The 23579-nt window shown below is 40.9% G+C and overlaps 1 protein-coding gene across 6 annotated transcripts in view; it reads right to left on the reverse strand.

The window, feature by feature from the left end:
* The window catches only part of LOC133524884 (brain tumor protein), a 518368-nt gene that overhangs the window by 107996 nt on the left and 386793 nt on the right, over window positions 1–23579 (reverse strand). For 5 of the 6 annotated variants that reach the window (XM_061861033.1, XM_061861028.1, XM_061861029.1 and 2 more), the window contains one exon: window positions 19167–19245. Coding sequence is in view for 2 of the 6 variants with exons in the window: in XM_061861028.1 (XP_061717012.1) it covers window positions 19167–19245 (79 nt within the window). In the remaining 4 variants the exon portion in view is untranslated. Of the gene's footprint in view, window positions 1–19166; window positions 19248–23579 lie in introns of all 6 variants that reach the window. The other variant, XM_061861032.1, reaches the window with a different exon arrangement.

Genomic DNA, 23579 nt, shown 5'->3' on the forward strand with positions numbered 1-23579 from the left:
TTCTGATGCAAGATATTATCGCCGACTGCAGGTACTTCTGTTTAAAAAAAAGTTATCCGCTATACTGGACTAATTTCAATGGAACTAGATCGCCTTCAAGTTCGGAAGATTAAATATACCAGTCGCTTTTGCAAAAAATAGTCCCTGTGCGAATTCCTGGGATAAGTGAGCCGTGCATATAGCCGGGACATATTGTATTCACAGAGTTATTATTTACCTTCCGTTTTCATCATCAGAATAATTTGAAGGTATCATAATATTGCATAGTAGCCGAAATCATTTATATATCTAACAACAAGTGATTGAAAATTTGTAATATTAAAAAGCACCGCACATATCTTCTCTTAGCCTGCCAGACCAGACATAAGAATACCTATTTTCAATATAGTAGTAGTAGTAGTAAACTCTTTATTTTACAAAAATACATATTAAAAGTAACATACTATTAGTAAGAAGTACAGAGGCGAACTTATCCCTTTGAGGGATTTCCTCCAGTTAACCTTATAAATCTTATAATGTCTGATCCGATTCGCCCCGGTCTACTCGTAGTCTCGTACCCTACCTCGTACTAGAAGCAGACATTCAATTTAATTAATAAAGACTGTTTCCTTATTCAGTGCGAAAAAAATATAGAACTGCATTCGCATATACTTTTAAAGGCTTATAAAGAAGCTTCAGTGAGGTTGACAAGTTGTTAATAGACCTTGTGAAACGGTGTAATTGTAATTAACGTTAAAGCTCAGTGTAATCGCATTACAGGTTACTTGTGGAGTTTCGACATGAGAACGAGAAAGGCGGGAATCCTTTGGTAAAGTAAAAGGGGTGCGGAAATATTACATTTGCCTATATTAAAATATTGAAGCTATATTGAATGATTGTCAAATCTAACCTTTAATAACATGACAATAGGAGTCAAGGTACCCGTCGTCGTGAATGACACGATATATACGTAATCGAGCCAAATAGTAAGTGATTGATCCTCCTGTACCCCTAGTGTAAATTTAGTCAATAGCGAAACGTGACGTACGCGTTTGAGTTAAGTCTCATTTTGTATGGGTTTTTGAACAGCGCGCCAAGCGGGACGTTTTGGAAAGTCAAAAATCTCATACAAAATAACACTTAACGCAAATGCGTACGTCACGTTTCGCTGTCGAAAATATTTACACTAGGGGTACTGTTCTTTTTGCAGTTTCGAATTCGGAACCTCATTAAATTTGAATTTCGAATTATAATTGTCTTTGAAAACGACATAGAATTAGAGGAGATTAAATGCGCAAGTGATCATAAACGTGCGCCGCTTATCTAGTGTAAACCGACCACAATACAATCTTGCGGTCGGTTTACACGAGCCCAGCATCCAGCATTACACTTAAGAGAAAAAGAGGCAACTGCATCTCTATACAAACGTAGTCCCCATTTTCTTCCCTAGATATTAATATTAAAGAAAATATTATGTCCCTTTTTTTGAATTTTTCGATTATTTGATTATTAGAAACATAATTTAATATCAACAAACTTCTATGAAATGGTGACGTTTAAAATAACACTTGCACATTCTGTGCTATCAGAATTGCTGGCGAGACTCAAGAGAGACTATAAGAGTTCGAAGCAAATTAAATCATCTTAATTTTATAATAGTAAAAAAATAAACGAAGGGGAATACGAGTAGCTACGGTCAATATGCATTAAATCGCTTAAAATATTTTCTATAATTTCAATACCCGGGGAGGAAAATGAGGACAACGTTTGTACGAAGAACCGGTCGTCCACTGTCTGACACGCGCAAGTTTGAAGTGAACATTAGCATAGGCATTAAAGCCAGATGTTTAAACACACGTGGAGCATCAGGCTGATTTCCCGTGGGCGCGTGCAATCTTAATTCGCGTATTCACTTCCGGGTTGATTAAAGTTTTAGTGGACGTTATACGTAAAAATGTTATGGCGGAAAACAGCCGAGCCTTTTCGCACTTAGGTAGTAACAGAGGGACCGTAAAACGTGCAAAATTCGGAATTTAATTTAAATTTTCAAATTATTATATTTTGGTAGGTAGATATGTTGATTTGTGCAGTGCGCCGCACGACTTACCGAACTAGCATAACTGCGCACACATAACACAGTTGCTACAGATTATCAAGTTACTCTTAGGACGAGCACACACACGCTGGAATCAGATTATGAATTTGCCATTGTCATTCATGGGAGAGAGTGAGACAGACGTTCTTGAGACAACTGAACAATTTGAATGTTTAAGACATGTGTGAGGCAAAGCTTCCTAAATTAAGAATCTGAATTCAGAGAGACATTCTGGACGTGTAAGGCCAGCCTTACACTGGCTAACTTTAATAGAAAGCCTGCGCTCTGTAAGCTCTGAATACACTCGCTCCACAACACGGCTATTCGAATATAAACCTTATTACTTCATTAGCAAGGTATAGTTAAGGTATAAATTATGACATAAAGCGAAATTCCCAGAGAGATTATGTAAATGGGGGTGTACTGCGAATCTTTGTTATGTATATTAATAAGTGATGTGGAGGCGAGTCGGCTGATGCTATGCGTACTCGTATCGAGCGTTTGTGACGTCATCGTGGACTTTAATTCGCCGTATTCGAACCTAATCATATTAAATTTGTCATGAACTATGAACATTTACGTAACTGAGATAGTTAGATAGTTATAATATTCTATTGGTATACACCTCAGTAAAAGATACAGCCTAAATAAAAACAATTGATTAATGATAGAGGCAGTGCAGACAACAGGCGGTCTTATCGCCAAAGAGCGATCTGTTCCGGATAACCTTTGGGCAACAACATAATTATAACAACAAATACAAAAAAAACAACAACATAGACATATGTTGGGAGCGTCTGTTGCGTCTTATAATAGTTTAATACCCTTTTACTCGTCTATTACATGGCCCAGGGAACTAACCCACGTCGTTTGTATTCGTGCGTACTAAATATATGCCACAGTTGGCTCGTCGGTTGTCTGGACATATGTAGGTACTAAATAAGTAGTAGTAAGATTCAGAGAAATGTTTATGCAGTCGCATTTTCAGGTAAAAGCTTTTAGAAACTACTGTATGTTTCCGCCATATTACATTACGCGTACTAAGTGGAGTAATCTAGTTAAAATTAAATAAAGGGTACAAGCAAAAGCCCTAATTTGTTTACCTGATTTTTTTAAATAGTTTAATTGTAAAATCAATTTTAGTATCAAAAGTAAACCCTAAATGGCTCAACAATTAAAGTCCGTGACTGTACATGCTATCGTCACGCACTATTCGACATGCCATACATCGTATGTACTACGTATTTTGACTAATACTTAATCACCGCCCGTCCCATCTCGAGCAATAATTGAAGTACGTGTACATATATTTGCAGTTCTCGGGGTTGATTGCATTTACGTGTTCTTAATACTAAATTGATATACCTTTCATTGAAACGGTGTAATTACGGTTGGGTATTGCGTGGCTTTTAAGTGTGTATTAATTATATGTATGAGAGGTATATGTTATACTGTTAATTATAACTGGAGACGTGTAGTTTCGCCCTAGCGTCAAAAGCCTTTAATTACGTTTTGACATGTTACGTCGCTGCGTAGATAATGTTCCAAAAGGAAGTCGATATCCAAAATATTTTACAAAAGTTTAGTCGTTTCGAAAAATAGTTCAATACTTTAACAAAACGAAAGTGATTATTTTAAATTTATATTCATACTCAAGCGCGTGATTATTTTAAATTTATATTCTTTAAGCGCTGGTGGCCTAGCGGTAAGAGCGTGCGACTTGCAATCCGGAGGTCGCGGGTTCAAACCCCGGCTCGTACCAATGAGTTTTTCGGAACTCATGTACGAAATATCATTTGATATTTACCAGTCGCTTTTCGGTGAAGGAAAACATCGTGAGGAAACCGGACTAATCCCAACAAGGCCTAGTTTACCCTCTGGGTTGGAAGGGCAGATGGCAGTCGCTTTCGTAAAAACTAGTGCCTACGCCAAATCTTGGGATTAGTTGTCAAGCGGACCCCAGGCTCCCATGAGCCGTGGCAAAATGCCGGGACAACGCGAGGAAGAAGAAGATTCATACTCAATATCCGATCATACATTAATTAACTCTTTGACAATTACTTGTTCATGAAAGATGTGTAGATGTGTGACCAGCTGGTTCGGTTCTATGTAGATTAGACCTGATTAAACATTAAGGTTTTTTTAATTTTGAATTATTATTAAAATTACGAGCATTACATTTTTTTTATTAAATCTGTTTATCGCTCCTAATTTTAACAATAGTAAAAAAAACGAAAAAAGTGAAACTATAGTTATAGTTGATGTACATCAAATTATGTAAAAATATTTCCCATAATGTAAACATCCAGACAGGAAAATGGGGACTACGTTTGTATGGAAAAGCGTCCCTTTTCCTCTTAACACACACACTCATTCGACTTCATCCTCTACATTCGACCGATCGATAGTCAAACCTATAAAGTTTGTTCATTTCAACTGCTATATGACTGTCATTTCTGTTTTTTGTCATTTTCTAAGCGCGCACTTGAACTTTTGTATAAAAAATATGAATGAAACAGTTGTCCCGATAAAAGTTTTAATCATTGTCGGTTGGCAACGTGATACATTTGTTGTTACAATTTGACTCTTCTAATTTTGTTAGCAAAGTTGTTATTTCAACGAAAATTTTTGAGATGCCATGTTTAAGAAGTTCCACATATGGACAGTGTTCTTTAAAAATGACAGAACGGCCGTTGTGTCGACTCTGAAGTGATCATTTGAAACTAAGACTCGCAGTAGTTTTTCATAGCTCTAAGACAAGAAGTTATGAATGAATTTGAAGTATGTATTTCCTTAGCACTTGATTTAAGCGATAATGAATATCAGATTAATTGAAAGACTTCTTTACCTGAACTGAGGAGAAAGTTGGAAAATTGAGTCTTAAATGATTTGCTTCAGATTCGGAAGCTTTCAATATTTTAATGTAATGATACAAAGTTTGATGACGAGTGTAATACTTATTATTGTATTTTTTTTCTTATTAGGCTATTATCATAATACCTAATTATTGTTCAAATTTGTTAATTCAAAGACAAACTTGGCCCACTGTACAATCATCATCATCATATCAACCTTTTATCACCCATTGCTGAGCAGCGGTGGCATCATGGTTCCATTTTTATCACTTGTCACTATACCCGTAACTTTCGCGTTTACATACTTGTTAGAACGGGATAGCCATGGTGTCAAATGATAAAGAGCCGACCATCTTAGCCCTGCTGAGAAGGTATATGAAATCAAACTAAAAAATATTAAAACAAAAAATATTACTTTGCTAATCCCCGAAAAGATAGCGTGCTGGTCAATCAGTACTTACCCGTTATACTTACTTGCGTATTTTTACATGCAATTAATGTTCCCACCCTCCCACTGCAAAATCCACCACCGAATGTTGACGGTCCGAAGTCCGACGACTGTTTTCAGCCGTCGGACTTCGGACCGTCAACATCTGAGGATGTCTCGTAGAAAGGCGAAACACGTGTCGAGTTTTGTACTTTCGGTGGTGGATTGTTATATTTATTTGCGTATTTATTTTTGCGGTGGGAGGGTGGGAACATTAATTGCATGTAAAAATACGTAAAGTATAACGGGTTAGCACTGATTGACTAGCACGTTATCTTTTCGCGGATTAGAAAAGTAATATTTTTTTGTTTTAATTAATATGGATTTCCGCAAAGTAACGCCCGATTCGATATTCAAATAAAAAAAAATACCTACTCTGATTAAAATAAAATTAAAGTTTCCAGCAACACCGAAAGCTAAATCGTAAAATGCGGACATATTTAATTATAATAGTAAATTAAGCAATAATACCTTTATAGAATGAATAGCTAAATTAATATTACATCCGCATAACGTGCGGTTAGATCTGGGTTAGGTTTTACTCCAAAATTATTCGTAAGTCCAAAAGTATAAATAAAATCATTAAGCTCGAAATTAATTTTCAACACTGTTCGGTAGTTTAGCGGTTCTGATTTTAAATGAACTTTTTGGTTTACCATTTTATCGGTTCTGGTTCTTCATTATTAATAACAATACGATTATTAATTGAGCTTCGACTTTATGAAAGTAATTATGAATATTACAAGCGTACTCACAAATAAATTAATGATAAAATTGAGAATGTAATTTATTTAACAGTTGTATTGATAGAGTCGGTAACTGTTAGCGACGCGACTGAAAAACCTTAGATGACGCTAAGATTAATTAAGTTGAAATACGATTAAGGCTGTATTCGAAATAAAGATTTTATCCGTTAGGTAGGGCAAGCAGAAAATTAGATTGTTATTAGACATAAGAGTATGTAATCGTTAGGTATATCAGATATTATTCGATATTTAGGTCACGCAAACCCTAAATCCCAAATCCTTATTCGAAGAGCGAGATGAACGAAGGAATAAGAAAATAAAGAAAACTTATTCATTGGTTCATAATTATAGCCAATCACATGCAAATAAAGACAAGGAAAGGTAAAAAACAGCGAGACAGAAAATCTCGATCGTGATTGGTCAGTCAATTTCCCGTACAGAATTCGATTACGCTCAGTTGTACTATGAGACGCACATATTTAGGTTATTATCGCAGTAATTACTTTAATTAGACAAATGAATGTTACGTATAATCGTAGAGCGTGAATTGCTTAACACCCTAATATAGGTCATATTATCGTAATCCTAGCTATTAGATAATAGCATGCCGTAAACCGTCGAGAAACGGGCTATTGTTCCGAGCGCGGGCGAACAATAGGCTTTGTATTCGTGAAGTAAGCGAGTCGGACAGGTGTTATTGTTTTGTTTCACTGACCTAGTAACCGAGTTAGCGTGTTATGCAATATTTAAGTCAATAATTAGATATTTGTGAGAATTATAGTTATGTAAACGATAACGAGATAACACGATTTAACCCGAACAAAGCCGAATCAAGTAACCGACCAATCAGAGGGCTTGATTCAGAACGAATCGAAACGCGTCTTATCTCCTTATCGTAAGGGTGTTCTTTTTCTACGAAATTCGTATATAAGCGAGGAAGGAACGGAGTGAAATCGTAGTCAGTCGTCGAGTGATCCAGCAACCAGAAGCCTCAAGAAGAAACCAACCGGAAGAGAACCAGAAGCGGTTCAATCGCGTAGTAGGGATTGTAGGAGTATTTTTATACCTTTGTATCGCGTGTAATAAAAGTCAGTTTGTGCGAAACAGTAGTTTATTTAGCTATCTCCTCGCGCATCGTATTCGCTCCTCTTCACGCGGCGACGTAGAGGGCCGTGGTCACGGTCTTGGCAGTAGGAGTGGTGGCGACAGCCCGGTGCCTTCTCCATTGAGCTATCGTCGGCTGATATAGCGCCGCGGGCTGCTATATTTTCCTGGTCCTTCGAGCACCGGATCAACTGTCAGCCCATCAAGACCGTCGAGATCAGCTTCTACTCTGCGTGAAGAACCCCATCGTGCGACATCGTCAAGATGCCGATAATTCGGACCAAGAAGGCTACGTCGGTACAGAGCGACGAAGACAGGCAGCGTTTCCTAGAAGAAGGCGCGGCGGCGGCCCAACATCGTGAGGTTGCCCGCGAACACGCTGAGAGGACTGAGGACGCCGACGCGGAGCGCCCTCCCCTCCCCCCTGGCGAGTCGGCCGACGCGGCAGCGGTCACCCATCGAGCTGCTAGTGCGGAACCGTTAGGCGCAGCGGCTACATTATCGATCGACGACGTCTACCAGAGGCCACCGAGGTCTCCCTCGCAAGATACGATGTTGCTATGGCGGAGGGACCTGAACCAACGCCTGCGACGTCTTGCGAGACCTACACCGATCCCGTTACGTCATTCGAAGACAGTGGTTAAAGACGTTACCACATCGCAACGACCGAAGGATACTCCAAAGGAGGCGAGCACTCCGGGTAGGCACACCCGTGCGCAGTCCGTGTGCTCACAAGCGAGTACCGTCATCGAGGCCAGACTCTCGCAAGCCGAGCTGGAGGCGAGCGAGCGGCTAGCGGAGATTCAGAAGAAGGAGCTGCAGTTAGAAGCCGAGTTAGTGAAGAAGAGGCTGGAAGCCCAGAAGCTGCAAATTCGTGCAGAAGCCAGTGAATCCGACGCGGCATCCGATAGGAGCGAAATCGGACCGCAACACCAGCGCATCCTGACATGGATGGACGAATCGCAGGACAAGACGCTAACCGAGCCCGTCAAGTCCAAGAAGAGGTTAGCCAACGAGCCCCCACCGGATTACGAGACTCCAAGGCGCTCCACGCGGGAAGAGAGGCATATTCGACGTCGCTCACCGAGCCGCGAGGACCGTCGGCGATCGTTATCGCCACCGATCGAGCCACGTACGCCGCACACGGAGCGTACACAGCTCACTCAAGAAGGAACCGTAGCGGAGTCTATGTTGCAGTTATTCGAGAAGATGCAAATGGCGGCTCGACCGGCACCGAAGGATATCTTCGAACTACCTCACTTCTACGGAGATGTGAGTGAGTGGCGAAGTTTCTACAACACGTACACCGAGACGTCGAGAAGATACAAGTTTACCGACTACGAGAACGTCGCTAGACTGCGTATGGCGTTACGCGGGGACGCGAAGACATGTGTGTCACACGTCCTATCGACCGCAACTCGTCCAGATATGATTATACGAATACTGAAAAAGCAGTTTGGTCGGAGCGAAGTATTGCTAGACAGAGCAATCGAAGATTTGCGCAAGCTGCCAGCGTTGGGACCTACAGCGAACGATCTCAACAGCTTCGCAATCAAAATTATGAACATAGTGTCCACTATTATGGATATAGATCGGAGACACTACGCCGACAACCCGTTGCTGATTCGCGAAGTAACGGACCGGTTATCGCCCCATATTCGAAGCAGGTGGTGCGACTACGCACGCAATCATCGTGATACCGACGAACCCGAGATCCTGCAACTTGCTGACTTTCTGATGGAGGAAAGTGAACAAGAAATGGCGTTTTGTCATGCCCGCGCAGCCCCGAGGCGTGCGCAGGTACCGTCAGCAGCACTGAACGCGCGCGCGACCGGCACTCGTACGAATACATCCGCGCCGCGTTATCCGATTCCCGCTACCACACCCGGAGGTCGATACGCCACAGCACAGAAGGTGACGTATGCGACGCGTCAAGCCAGTACATCGAAGTCGACGTGCCTGTATTGCGGCGGCAATCATTCAACGCCGGAATGTCGCAAGCTAGCCGCACAGAGCATAGGCGCAAGATGGGAGTGGGCAAAACTCAACCGTATATGCTATAGGTGCATGGACGCGAAGCACCTCAAAATACAGTGCAAGGCGAAAGGGTGCGGTGTGGCAGGCTGTCCGCACGTGCATCATCGTCTGCTCCACGCGGAGACGACGCAGGAGCTCCGTGATAATACCGCGATGGCGATGACTCATGCTACGCAACGAGCGGCCGTAGCGCGAGTTACTACGGCATCGATCGAGCCGACGGCGGCACAAGAGACGCAATCTACGCAAGTTACGCAACGAGAGGACAACGACCCACGAGTCTACGTGTCATCGACCCCGAACTACAACGTGTTGTTGAAAGTGTTGCCTGTAACGGTAACAGGCCCGCAAGGAACAGCGCATATTTTCGCTTTTATCGACGACGGATCGACATTGTCGATGATCGATCAAGACGTTGCTGATGAGATAGGTGCAGTGGGTCAAGACGAGCCGTTATGTATTCGAGGAATAAGGAATCTCAAGCACACGTCGATAACACAGACTGTTAAGGCCACCGTGAGACCGGCGAAAGGAGGTACCGAACACGAGATTACCGTCAAGACCGTAGATGGCCTAGGAATCAGGTCACAGTCGCTCAATAAGGAGCAACTACTCAAATATAAACATCTGGCGGACTTAGGCGACGAATGCTACGTCGGAACAGGCGTACCACAGATGTTAATCGGAGGTGATTATAGTCACTTGATTACACCGACGGAAATCAGGCAGGGCGGCGAGAACGAGCCGTGCGCTATGAAAACACCACTAGGTTGGGCGTTTTTCGGTAGAATGCCACGCATCATTCGTACGAACGAGCAAACCGTGCTACACTGCCGTATGGGGGATGAAGATCTCAACGAGCAAGTGAAGAAACATTGGTCGATCGAGGCGTTAGGCGTAACGCAAAAGGAGAACGTGAGTCCGAGCGATCAACGAGCCATCGATATATTTAATAAAACCGTGAGAAAAGTTGGAAATCGCTACGAGGTTGGCCAGCTATGGGCGTCAGACGACGTGAAGCTACCACCGAGCTACGCTATGGCGCGTTCAAGATTACATAGCTTGGAAGCGAGAATGCGTCGCGACAAGGACTTCGCGGAGGACTACGAAGCCCAGATTCAGAAGTTGCTGAAAAAAGGATATGCCGAGCGTATTATGGAACCACCGCAAACCGATAAGACTTGGTTTTTGCCGCACTTTAGTGTTTTTAATTTGAATAAAGGCAAAGGAAGAGCCGTATTCGATTGTGCCGCGAAAAGTCAAGGAAATAGTCTGAACGACTATATTTTAGCGGGACCAGACCTGCTAAAAAGCCTACTGGGTATACTACTGAGGTTTCGCGAATGGAGCTTCGCAGTAGTAGCAGATATACAGGAGATGTTTCTGCAAATCCAGATTCGAGCCGAAGACCAGCAGAGCCAGCTATTCTTGTGGCGAGGTACGAGAAGAGACATGGAGCCGCAAGTCTACAAACTAAACAGAGTTTGTTTCGGAAACGTATCGTCACCGTTTCTCGCGCATTCAGTGCGCAATCGTAACGCAACCGACAACGAGGACAAGTATCCAGAGGCGGTCTACGATATACACAATAATCATTATATGGATGATTATGTGGCGTCCTACAAGACTGAAGATGAACTACTGAGAGTGTCATCGCAGGTACGAGACTCTCACGCCGAGGGAAACTTTCACCTACGAGGCTACGCGAGCAACAGCGAGCGACTGTTAGCGAGCATCGAGCCAGAGCTTCACGCACAAGAACCGACGCATCTAGGCGAGAAGCAACAGACCGTTCTAGGAATGACTTGGGATCCTAGCACCGATACTCTAGGATACAATACGAAGATGCTGCGCGTACCGGACGCAGTAAAGAATCACGAGCGATCACCGACGAAACGAGAGTTACTCAGCGCGATAATGTCAATCTACGACCCGATGGGACTTATCGCTCAATTCGTGATAAGCGCGAAGATAATATTTCAGCGAGTTTGGTCAAAAGGAACGGATTGGGACGCACCGCTACCATACCAAGAAGCTGAAGACTTTTTTCAGTGGCTGAATGCACTGAAACATGTAGCTACGCTACGCATACCGCGACAGTACGAGACACCGAGAGCTGCTACGAAATATACTCTGCATATTTTCACCGACGCGTCAACGGAAGCATATTGCGCTGCAGCATATTGGCGCATAGAAAACTCAGAGCAAGAGGTTCGAGTAAGTTTAGCAGCGGGCAAAAGCAGAGTTTGTCCACTGAAGGTGCTATCCGTACCGAAATTGGAGCTAACGGCGGCAGTCATCGGAGTACGGTTAGCAGAAACAATCTGCAACGAGCAACGATACGACATCGACGAAGTGATTTATTGGACGGATTCAAGAGTCCTACTAGGATGGATTAAAGACGACGCACGAAACTACAAGCCATTCGTATCACATCGATTAGCCGAGATCACCGAGAAATCGAATCGTCAAGCATGGAGATATGTACCGACCGATCTTAATCCGGCAGACCATGCTACACGAGGCAAGCCTACAAGGAGGATCGACATACAGGACGATTGGTACAGAGGGCCGCAGTTTCTCTACCTAGCCGAGGCGGAGTGGCCGAGCCGAGATATCACAGTAAACCGCACCAAAGATCTCCCTGAAAGGAAGCTGAAAGTTAAGTCAGGAATCGTTTTATCGACTACGACATCGAAAATGGAGCCATCAAGCGTATTACCCAATATACGTCGCTTCAGTAATTACGATCGATTGATTAATTCTACAGCCTACGTGCTACTTTTCATCGATAAGCTGAAATCCAAGAATAGGGGACTACAGCTACAAGTGCAACACATTAAGCGAGCAGAGCATATGTGGATACAGAATAGTCAACGGAGAAGCTTTCCAGACGAAATACGTACTCTGCACATCGGACGCGAAATCGACAGGAAATCGAAGCTATATACGCTAGCACCAGAGTTATGCGACGACGGCGTGCTACGTATGAAAACGAGATTGGGCAACGCTCCAGTACTCTACACGTCACTACATCCGATAATACTGGACGGCAGAGACTCATTTACTCGATTGCTGATTCAGAGAGCCCACAGACGATCAGCGCACATACATAATGAAGCCGTGATAAATCAGTTACGTCAAGATTATTGGATTTTGCATCTACGACCGATAGTGAAAGCCGTAGCGAGAGACTGCGCACTTTGCAAGCTACGTCGAGCTTCACCGCGAGCGCAGCCCTTCGGAGACCTACCCCCCGAGCGACTACAGGCTTATCAACGACCGTTTACCTACACCGCGCAAGACTATCTAGGCCCCATGTACGTGACAATAGGCCGGCGAAGAGAAAAACGCTGGGTCTGTTTATACACATGCCTAGTCACCAGAGCCATCCATCTGGAAAGCGTGCATAGTTTGTCGACGGACAGCGCGCTACTCGCCCTACGACGATTCGCTGCGCGACGAGGATGGCCACACACGATGTACAGCGACAACGCGACATGCTTCAAGGCAGCATCAACGGAGCTACGAGAAGCATATAAGCAGTGGCTACCACAGCTACGTGCTTACGGTCTACATCATCGGATGGAATGGAAGTTCATCCCGCCTGGTAATCCCTCTGCAGGCGGAGCTTGGGAACGCATGGTGCGTACCGTGAAGACGGCAATGGCGTACACATTCCATACAAGAGCACCGCGAACAGAAGTCTTCGAAACACTATTAGCAGAGATCGAGAATATCGTTAATAGAAGACCTCTCACACACGTTAACGTCGACCCGCAATCCGAGGAAAGTCTTACACCGGCACACTTTCTACTACTGCACAACGCAAACCTACCTATGATCGGAGTCTACGAAGAAAACGACAAGAAGCAGTGGAAGGCTGCACAGGCGCTCGCAGACCACTTCTGGCGGCGCTGGACGAAAGAGTACTTCCCACTGTTAGCACCACGTAAATCGTCCGACGAGGGAGGACGACAGATCCAGCCGGGAGACGTGGTCATCATCGCTGAACCCAATGGACCTCGCAGCGTATGGCCCAAAGGAGTCGTCGAGGTCGTCTATCCAGGCCCCGATGGACGGGTCCGCTCCGCAGACGTCAGGACGAGGCACGGGACGCTACGCAGGCCGAGCTGCAGACTGGCGGTCATCGCGTCGCAACCCATGCAACAGGAGTCTTCGACTGCGGGGACAAAATGTTAGCGACGCGACTGAAAAACCTTAGATGACGCTAAGATTAATTAAGTTGAAATACGATTAAGGCTGTATTCGAAATAAAGATTTTATCCGTTAGGTAGGGCAAGCAGAAAATTAGATTGTTATTAGACATAAGAGTATGTAATCGTTAGGTATATCAGATATTATTCGATATTTAGGTCACGCAAACCCTAAATCCCAAATCCTTATTCGAAGAGCGAGATGAACGAAGGAATAAGAAAATAAAGAAAACTTATTCATTGGTTCATAATTATAGCCAATCACATGCAAATAAAGACAAGGAAAGGTAAAAAACAGCGAGACAGAAAATCTCGATCGTGATTGGTCAGTCAATTTCCCGTACAGAATTCGATTACGCTCAGTTGTACTATGAGACGCACATATTTAGGTTATTATCGCAGTAATTACTTTAATTAGACAAATGAATGTTACGTATAATCGTAGAGCGTGAATTGCTTAACACCCTAATATAGGTCATATTATCGTAATCCTAGCTATTAGATAATAGCATGCCGTAAACCGTCGAGAAACGGGCTATTGTTCCGAGCGCGGGCGAACAATAGGCTTTGTATTCGTGAAGTAAGCGAGTCGGACAGGTGTTATTGTTTTGTTTCACTGACCTAGTAACCGAGTTAGCGTGTTATGCAATATTTAAGTCAATAATTAGATATTTGTGAGAATTATAGTTATGTAAACGATAACGAGATAACACGATTTAACCCGAACAAAGCCGAATCAAGTAACCGACCAATCAGAGGGCTTGATTCAGAACGAATCGAAACGCGTCTTATCTCCTTATCGTAAGGGTGTTCTTTTTCTACGAAATTCGTATATAAGCGAGGAAGGAACGGAGTGAAATCGTAGTCAGTCGTCGAGTGATCCAGCAACCAGAAGCCTCAAGAAGAAACCAACCGGAAGAGAACCAGAAGCGGTTCAATCGCGTAGTAGGGATTGTAGGAGTATTTTTATACCTTTGTATCGCGTGTAATAAAAGTCAGTTTGTGCGAAACAGTAGTTTATTTAGCTATCTCCTCGCGCATCGTATTCGCTCCTCTTCACGCGGCGACGTAGAGGGCCGTGGTCACGGTCTTGGCAGTAGGAGTGGTGGCGACAGCCCGGTGCCTTCTCCATTGAGCTATCGTCGGCTGATATAGCGCCGCGGGCTGCTATAGTAACGTTTATTGATTTTAGTGGGTTTATAACAAAAATAATTTATTTCAGTATTACGAGTACACTGTGTTTGAATATCACAGCGAAGCGCTACAAAAAGTTTTCGCTACGGCGCGGGAAATTCTTGCTACGAGCTACGAAACGTATCACGTGAGGAAAGAGCGTAACTTATCGTACTGACCTCATTACGACGTTTATTTTTAAGGGGCTCCCTTGCGCCAATGACCTTCGATCTGAATCGCTTAGTTTTCTAATGTTTTTTGTACCTTATCAGTTATCATATTAACAGTAACTGTTTTAAGCAATATACTATCCCATATTTACTTCAAAGTTCATTGTCTTCGAGATATTTGGCATCAAAGTTGTCAAATTTTAGGCCAAAATCCTGGATTTTAGGTCGTAAAGTTGTTGTTAATTTTAATTTTAAATTTGACTAGTTTTTAGAGACGTCAAATACGAACCTAGATATGTAGAATGCGTATATGTAAGATCCTTCACAGCAAAACGACAAAAACAACGAAAATAACGAAAAAAGTGTTTTTAAGACAGTGTTTAAAAACATTATTATAAAATAAATATTAATTTCTTTCTAAATCCGGCAGACCAGAATGGAGATAAAAGATTGAAGAACCGATAGCCGATTCTCTTATAATTCTATACAGTGCAGTAGTGCAAATGTAGGAGTAAGTACTCAAAACTCAACGTCAAAAATCGATGAAAACCGCGGGGAGACCCTTAAGTTCTTTTCTAGTTTTTCAGACGGTTATCCCTCATGCACCCTCCGCTGGATCACAACCAATGCTATTGGTTGATACCGCACGTCTCCTCTCATCACCGCCTCAGTAGCATAGCTTAGAGCGTCAGTTTTCACAAACGTTGGTATTTGTGTGTCAACGCCATAATTTAAAATAATATACCTTGGTTATAATCTGTATCAAAATTAATTATTAACTCCAAACTAAACACAAAACATTAAGCGAACAAAAGCCTTGCGTACAAAAAACAACTTAATAAACGAAAGCCAAAATTAACAAGAAAATAGAAGCGTAGACACGGCAAAGGTTTATTAAAAATTAATCCCCGGAGTTGTAAACTACATAACGCATTTACTCGCAAACTGTTGAAGTTTCATACAGATTATAATGAATTCAGAGCCACGATGAATAATTTAATTTACCACACGGCGCCTCTGAAGTTATGGATGTCTATAGGAGTTTTGAGTTTTTGAGTTTGGTTATGCGATGCCTGGTTAAATCTTCCGCGGAGGGCGGTAAGTTGATGTTTTAAGTATGTTATGTTCCTAAATTCGTGGATGTCAGTACGAAGTACTTTTAGGGCCGATTTTTTGTTGTAGTTTTTTTTTCGTCAGATTTTGGTAAAATTTCGTAACTTTGAAGAGCTTATCATTTTGGGCGGATTAAATATGATATCCCTATTTGGAACACAAAATATGTATTTATTCCGTTGAGCTATGAAAATACCTTACGATTTCGTAACTCAGAGGAAGATCTTGTAAGTCATACAGTGAAATTGCGCTTATATTGGGCAGAATAGGGAATCGAATCTGTAAAAAAAAAACTACAAGAAAAATTATATTCGGCCCTTTAATCGGTCGTTAAACGCGGACGAGTTGATTCCAAGGGTAACCAATAAAAGAAGATGCCTATCGCGAATTTCCTTTCCTGGGTCTCTGTCGCTGAAATATGCAAGAGCGATAGAGATGCAGATAACGAAACTTCGATCTGAGTTCTCGCACTTCGCGTATTTGTCTGAGAAGCAGTAAGCCCACGAAACAAATGTGAACATGGCCAAATGTAGAAGCAAAATTAGGTACATATCCTTTATTAGGCCAACCGAGGAAGCATCTCCTTATTTCTAAAAATATGTTGTCTCGTTTTTCGAATTCACTTTCTTCAACATTCAGAAGGGTGTCCTTTTGACGATACACTAATTGTTTGTGTCAATAGACATTGTTTAAAGGATAAGCGGGATTCAATTTCAAAGGTGTTCATACATTATAAACGATGCACCTACAGGTATTATCGTAGCATCCTCATCTCTAGTACATCCTACACAAACGGTTAATTCATAAAACCATTTTGTCTCATCTATGAGCTAAAGCCTAGTCTAACTCGGCCCCTAAGATTTCGGCGACTGTTCGTAATCAGAGGTCTGACTACATAACAGTTCTTGGATGTCCGTCGTGAATAATAGTCTAGATATCAACACAGTTTGACCATTCGTAATCTTTACTGCAAGGATATTATGGTCTACAATTGACTAGTCGTCACTATTGTTATGTGTAGGTCAACGACATATTGTAGGTGAATAGGCGATAATTCCGACAAGTACGCACTAACGACAATCAGTTAGCGTGTGTGATGTATACATAGGTGTTTGTGTTTAACGTGTTAGATCAATATGGTTCCTGTGAGGTATTTAGGTAATTCGTGGAAATTATGTGTCAATAAAGTTAGATCCAATGTAATAATACAATTAATTGATTGATACGAAGGCAAATTAAACATGCAAGTAATTGACACACCGATCCGATATAATATAATCTACAAACACTATGAATAATATTGACTATATGTGAAGTGCGTAGTGAGGGAACTAAAAGCGATTGAAGCTGATGTAGTTGTTTAGTACGCATAAATAATAGACTTGTTTATTTTAGAGTTTTTTGCCATTTTGTTATACAACGGGTACAAAAGGTAAGGTAAGTCAGAAATGCGAGTGTAGCAGCATTACTGTTGCCACGTTTCTTCTGCAGCTTTACAGCAGCAGCAAGAAATGGGTGACGTCACTTTGAATCTCCTTACTCGTCACAGGGGGGAGAGGGGAAATGACCGAACGAGATGGTCATACGGAACTTTCAGTAGGAATAGCAGAGAAAGTGCTATCCTTCAGTCTCACTTTCATTTCTGCCAGCTTCTAGAAAGTTATATGTAGGTACCACATCGAAACAACAATGAACAACAATGAATTTGGCTAAATTTCGTAGGTTATGTATGGTATATTGTCAGCAATGTTAAAAGGGTTTTTAATTTCGTCGCATTACGTATGTTCTGTCCCTCACGAGCGCACGAATGTGGCAAACAAACCTATTATACTTGCTTTAAGCCTTGATAGTTCGTGATGGATTAAACGTTGACAGCAACGCAATTTATCAAGAAAATTGACATTGACATCACACATTTCCAGCTACTGCAACATCGTAATCGAAATGTAACATTTATAATGAAAATGTCAAATTTTACGATTTACGTCACCAAACCATCAGTCATATTCCGCTCAATCTCCCATATTTTACATGTAAACAGAATCCATATATTTTTTGTAACACAACGTTAACACAACATTAATAAATATCGTAATTCAATCATAAAGCAATATTTGAAAATCGCAGAAAGATCTAAGCCAACACGAAAACTTCATTATAAGAATTACAATAGCTCGAGAAATGGAGAATCCATGTAAAACTTAATACAATGGATTAATTTGATGTTCAAACAATGATTTTCGCTTTTGTTGCCGAATCTGATGTTCATCGCCATTTTCTTTCAGAGTTTCTTTGCTCACGAAATCTCCGATTAATGATATCTAGCAGGCGGTGTATTACCAATTTTTTTATGATTTAATCGACCTTTATGTATTACTGTCGTGGCATCAACGAATGGACCCTACGGAAGACCAGCGCTGCATGGTTTCATAGCAAGCATTATGCTGAGTTGGGTTCATTTCGTGATGTGACTTAATGTTCTATTTCTCTACTTTTGTTGTCTGTACATGTTCGTACATGTTAGTGATTGTCATGAACAAATATCTTTTATCTATAGCAAATACGTACCTAGTTATAGGTTTATGGCTGACGTACTGAAAGGGTAAAGATAAAGAAGACTGTATTAAAAACATTGTTCCAACTTATCTCAGTTGTTCCCTTTTTATTATAACTATTCCCAGTGGTATAAACTATTCTGGTCCCAACGTGGAATGTTCTAATAATCTCAAATTATCATCTAAACTTAGTCATAATCTGGAATACATACCTATATGTACGAGTACGTTATGTTAAAAATTCTTCTAAATTTTTTATATAAAGATTGTATCAAACGATATCATTGGTGGTAATCCAGCGGAGCGGAGTAGAGATGTAGATTACAACCAATGCTATTGGTTGATTCTCACACGTCTAATCTCAACTCCGTTAGGGCTCATTTAAACGGTGCGAGAACTCGCATACGAGTTTCATTACATTGCGGTATTTGATCGGTCGGCTGAATTATACGTTAGGACGTTACCTCAATAGTCCGCAATATAACAAAACTCGCATGGGCGTTCGCGCGCCCTCTAAATGAGCCCTTAATCTCCGCCTCGGTGGAAAGAAGTTTGTACAAAATCGTCTCTATGTAGCCGCATTCTACAACAAACGAAGAACTCATAATATAACAGAAGAAAAAGTTAACACTCACGTTTCGATATCGTTTGTGCGATATCTAATGCATGGTTGGCGTTTAACGCGCCGCGTCCGTCGGCGCCGCTGAGCGAAATCTGGAACAATAAGAAGTAGAGGAACTTGAGACCTGGATAGCATTATTTTCATGGACCCACTTTTTTATGTGCATACCCTACACGAGCTGAATAAGTAAGAACTTGAATTATGGGATCAAGTTGATCCGATCCGATCAACCCATGAAAAAATGCTACACCAAAAAAAAAATGATATCTTAAAAGTCAAAACGTAAAACGAATTACATATTAATATTTAGTATACTAAAGCACGATAGGTGTATCCAAACATTCAAATTAAGCATGTCAACATTCAGTTCATGTTTTGAACAGACATAATTTGTCAGCATACCTACAAAAGATCATCTATCATACATACACTGAATAGTCTATAGTGGGTGAAAAGTGTTAGTTCGTACATTACACATACACTCCCTTTGCAAAAATCTTACCTATTGGATTTGTATAAGCACTAACTGAATTGTACATATACAATCATACAGGCCTTAAAATCTGCATTAACGGCTACTAACCGACAAAAAACATAAAAATAAGCGTTATGCTATTCAATAACAGAACACAGGACACGTCCGTTGGGACTATTACCGACCGTCTCGGCCTTGGGCCGAAAAAAAACTCAGGTAGCAACCGACCGACGTGATCGGAGAAGGCTGAGTATTCTAATTGCATACAGAGCGTTTTTGAGCCGAAAGATCTTGAAACCCAGCTTAAATACTACCTTTACATGAAACTTCGGTTTCATTGCACCTAAATGTCATAATGCCATTGTATTTATGTCCTAACTTTAATACAAGTAAATCCCAATATGCCTAAATATCTAATTTTGTTTCCTTCTTAAAATGCCCAAATACCATAATGACATTTATTGATATCCTCCGAGTCTCGAAATACCTAAATGTCAAAAAGTATGTGTCATCAAACGCCGAATTTCCAATCGTTTTCTTTTTTAAATATATTGATTTTAACTATGCCTTAAGTGCATTTTTATAATATAATTTTGTGAATGTTGAGTTTTGAGGAATAAAAGTGAGGCATTCAAGTGAGGTTTTGAGATCTAGGAATTTTGGTAGATGGGTAAAATGAAATTAAGGTGCAATGAAACCAAAGCGATATCCATAAGAATAACAACTATACGCGACCGAAAAGCGCAAATACTCTGCTACTTTTAAGCTCTTAACTCGTCAGCGCTCTGGAATAGCAGCTAAGGATCGCTGTCTTTAAAACTAACAAAGTTAAGTTTACCGTCGAAAACGGCGACACAGTCTAAGCTAGACAAGAGGTCTATATGTAGACATCATAGTTCTTAATTTGAACAAAGGCATAGATAAGTTTGTTGAATCTTTATTGGATTCTTGACTCGATACAGCATTAGGAGAAAAAGTCGTGGTATTTAGGTTATTGTTAGGTTAGGTTATGTTAGCATTGTATCTGTATTGTTACTAGAGTTGTGCCGTTTTCTAGAACGTTCTCCGTTTAATATGGGAAATATTCTCGAGCGAGAACGTTTCCCAAATAAAACGGAGAACGTTCTCGAGAATGGAAAAACTTTAATGTTCATATTCATGCCCCGAAAATGTATATGGCGCCTGGCATTTTATTAAAAGAAAGACAGTAGTAGAGGTAGCAACTAAATGTAACCTAAACTAGTCTACCCAGTATGAATCATCAGGAAAACTTCATTACTCGTATTTACCAACTCGATTATATTTGTTTTGCGAAGGTCACAATAAAACCAATTGTCATTTATAAATGTCCTAACATAAATCGTAGTCTTTCGGCAAAAGCGTTAAAATCGTAATAACAATTTGTTAAAATCCAATCTACGAATCATTTAGCATTAATGTCGTTAAATTATTCAAATTCACCAGACGTTCGGAAATAACCTCCATAAAAGACTAGCAGATATTCACATAGCAATCACTAGGCTTATGAAAACCAGTATAACTGCAGATCTCGCGAGCATAACTTAAAACTAATAGGTGGTATTACTGCAATGTTCTACCGTCAGAGTGCAGCACTAGCACCTATCGTAAACCATAGATTATAACTAACATTACACATACTGTGCCTTAAGCTGTTTTTTGACAAGTTTTCACACATAATTTAGGAGGTTTGTTCTCTTTTAGTATCATTTCGAACCTTGTGACAGTAATAATCAATATGTACAGATCGTGTTATTCACGAAGACGCGTGCCTTGACTCGTATTGACATATAACTAAAGGTTAGATTTGATAAATCTGCGTGTCATCGTGGATGACACGAACTTGATTGTACTAGATTATCTCATAAAATTCAGAATGACAAACCGATTCTGCCTAACCGTAGATCTAATATGTACTACATGTAGTATTGACGCTACGGCTATTAGGCGCGATGGGAATACACCGAAGGAAGGTCGCGTTATCGGCATCGTTTGAACTTCATTATCACCCACGCCATCATTTCTAAACCGACCAAGCACTAAATCCCTCCCTTTCTCACCAATCACCATAACGTAACGTAGAACAGAGACGGCATCTGTATCTATTTTGAAATTCGAACGATTCCATTAACCAAATGCCTAAAAATACATTAACGCCAAATGTATTGGACAATTTAATTTGTGAATGTCAAGTTTGGAATTAAAATATTTGGCGAGTTAACGGTCTACTGTTGAATTTGAATTTTTAGTTTTATTCTATTGGTTATGCTAGATTAATTCCTATTTCATCTTTATTGTTCAATTTACAGGCAGCATCAGATATATCGGAGCGGCCAAGGTGCTCAAAATATCTGCACACATTTTAACGGCTTGACACTAGGGCGTGTTCAGAATAGTTCAGATATTGGTGAGCACCTTGGCTCCGATATATCTGATGGCGACTGTACACATTTTGGTTTATTTTAAGCAATATACTTATGGCGTTATTCATAAACGTGTGTCAAATCTAAATATCGTTGATAATAGTTTGTCCCTATCCGTCATTTTGACATTTCCGTTCGTTAGAGACACAAAATTTAAACAGAGGTTTAAAATTAAGTGGAAAGGGGACGGTCGCTTCTCGATTCAAACGTATTGACATTATGGAAAATATTTTTGCATTGTAATTGGCTTACTGTTTTTATTTCGAATAATATTTTGTTACTTTAGCTGTAAGTTTTCTTACGAAATAAAATAAATAAATAAATAATTTAATGTATATTAACCGTAGCTATGCCCCTACGTTGAGTTTTTTCGATTTTTTAACGTAAAAATTAGAAGCCAATAACAGATTTCATTCAAATTTTTAAACGCTAGGAACTCTTATAATAATGGAAAATTAAACGTAGGGGCAGAGCTGTGGTTGATAAACAAACAATTGTGTCAACGAGGGGGGGGAGGGAATTCTAGGGTCGGCAACGCGCATGTAACTCCTCTGGAGTTGCAGGCGTACAGTCAGCGTCAAATACTTTGTGGCAGTCAAAGTGGCCAAATAGTTCGGTACACCGTACTAAATATATGGTGTACCGAACTATTTGGCTACTTTGGTTGCTACAAAGTATTTAACGCTGACTGTACATAGGCTACGGAGACTGCTTACCATCGCGGCGGGCCGTATGCTTGTTTGCCACCGACGTAGTTCAAAAAAAAAGTAGTTCTCAAGCAGGTTCTCAACATTTCCATCCTCAATTCCTCACCACTTAGATGGTTGGCAGTCCTCAACTGTGCGTTTCTCCAGAAACTTTTTGCCTCGCACAGCTAAACTGTGGAATGAACAGTCGCCTGCGAGATTGCCGGACCGAACTCCCATCTTAAAAGCCGGCAACGCACTTACAACCCATCTAGTGTTGCGGGTGTCCATGGGCGGTGGTAATCGCTTACCATCAGGCGATTCGTCTGCTCGTTTGCCATTTATGTCATAAAAAAGGTACCACATTGTCGCTTATCATAAGGACGGACTTTACTCGTATACGAATAACCTGTATGAGCGTCCTTATGGCAAGCCTTGTCAGGTTATCCGTATAAAGATATAAACAAATCTCTTCCTTATGACAAGCGACAAAGTAGGACGTTTTGCCGGACGCGGACACGATTCTGCTGAAAGTTATACCAATTAATTAAACTCGCAAGCGGCAAGTTCATTGTCTTTCATAAATAACATCATTTTATAACGGTATTATAAATAAATTACACTAAGAAATTACATAAACAGAATTTGAAATCAGTGGCGTATCTAAGTTTCTAACGAGCTATCAAGAAACTTATCCATTGAAAGTGATAAGTACTAAACATAAATAACTCTTCAGTTACCTAAAGTTAACTTCAAAGAGCTTCTAATATCATTATGTTTATACACAAAAGCATACAAAAGCGGCGAAATTACGTTCAACTAAA

This window comes from Cydia pomonella, chromosome 14, assembly GCF_033807575.1.
Source record: "Cydia pomonella isolate Wapato2018A chromosome 14, ilCydPomo1, whole genome shotgun sequence".
NCBI lineage: Eukaryota > Metazoa > Arthropoda > Insecta > Lepidoptera > Tortricidae > Cydia > Cydia pomonella.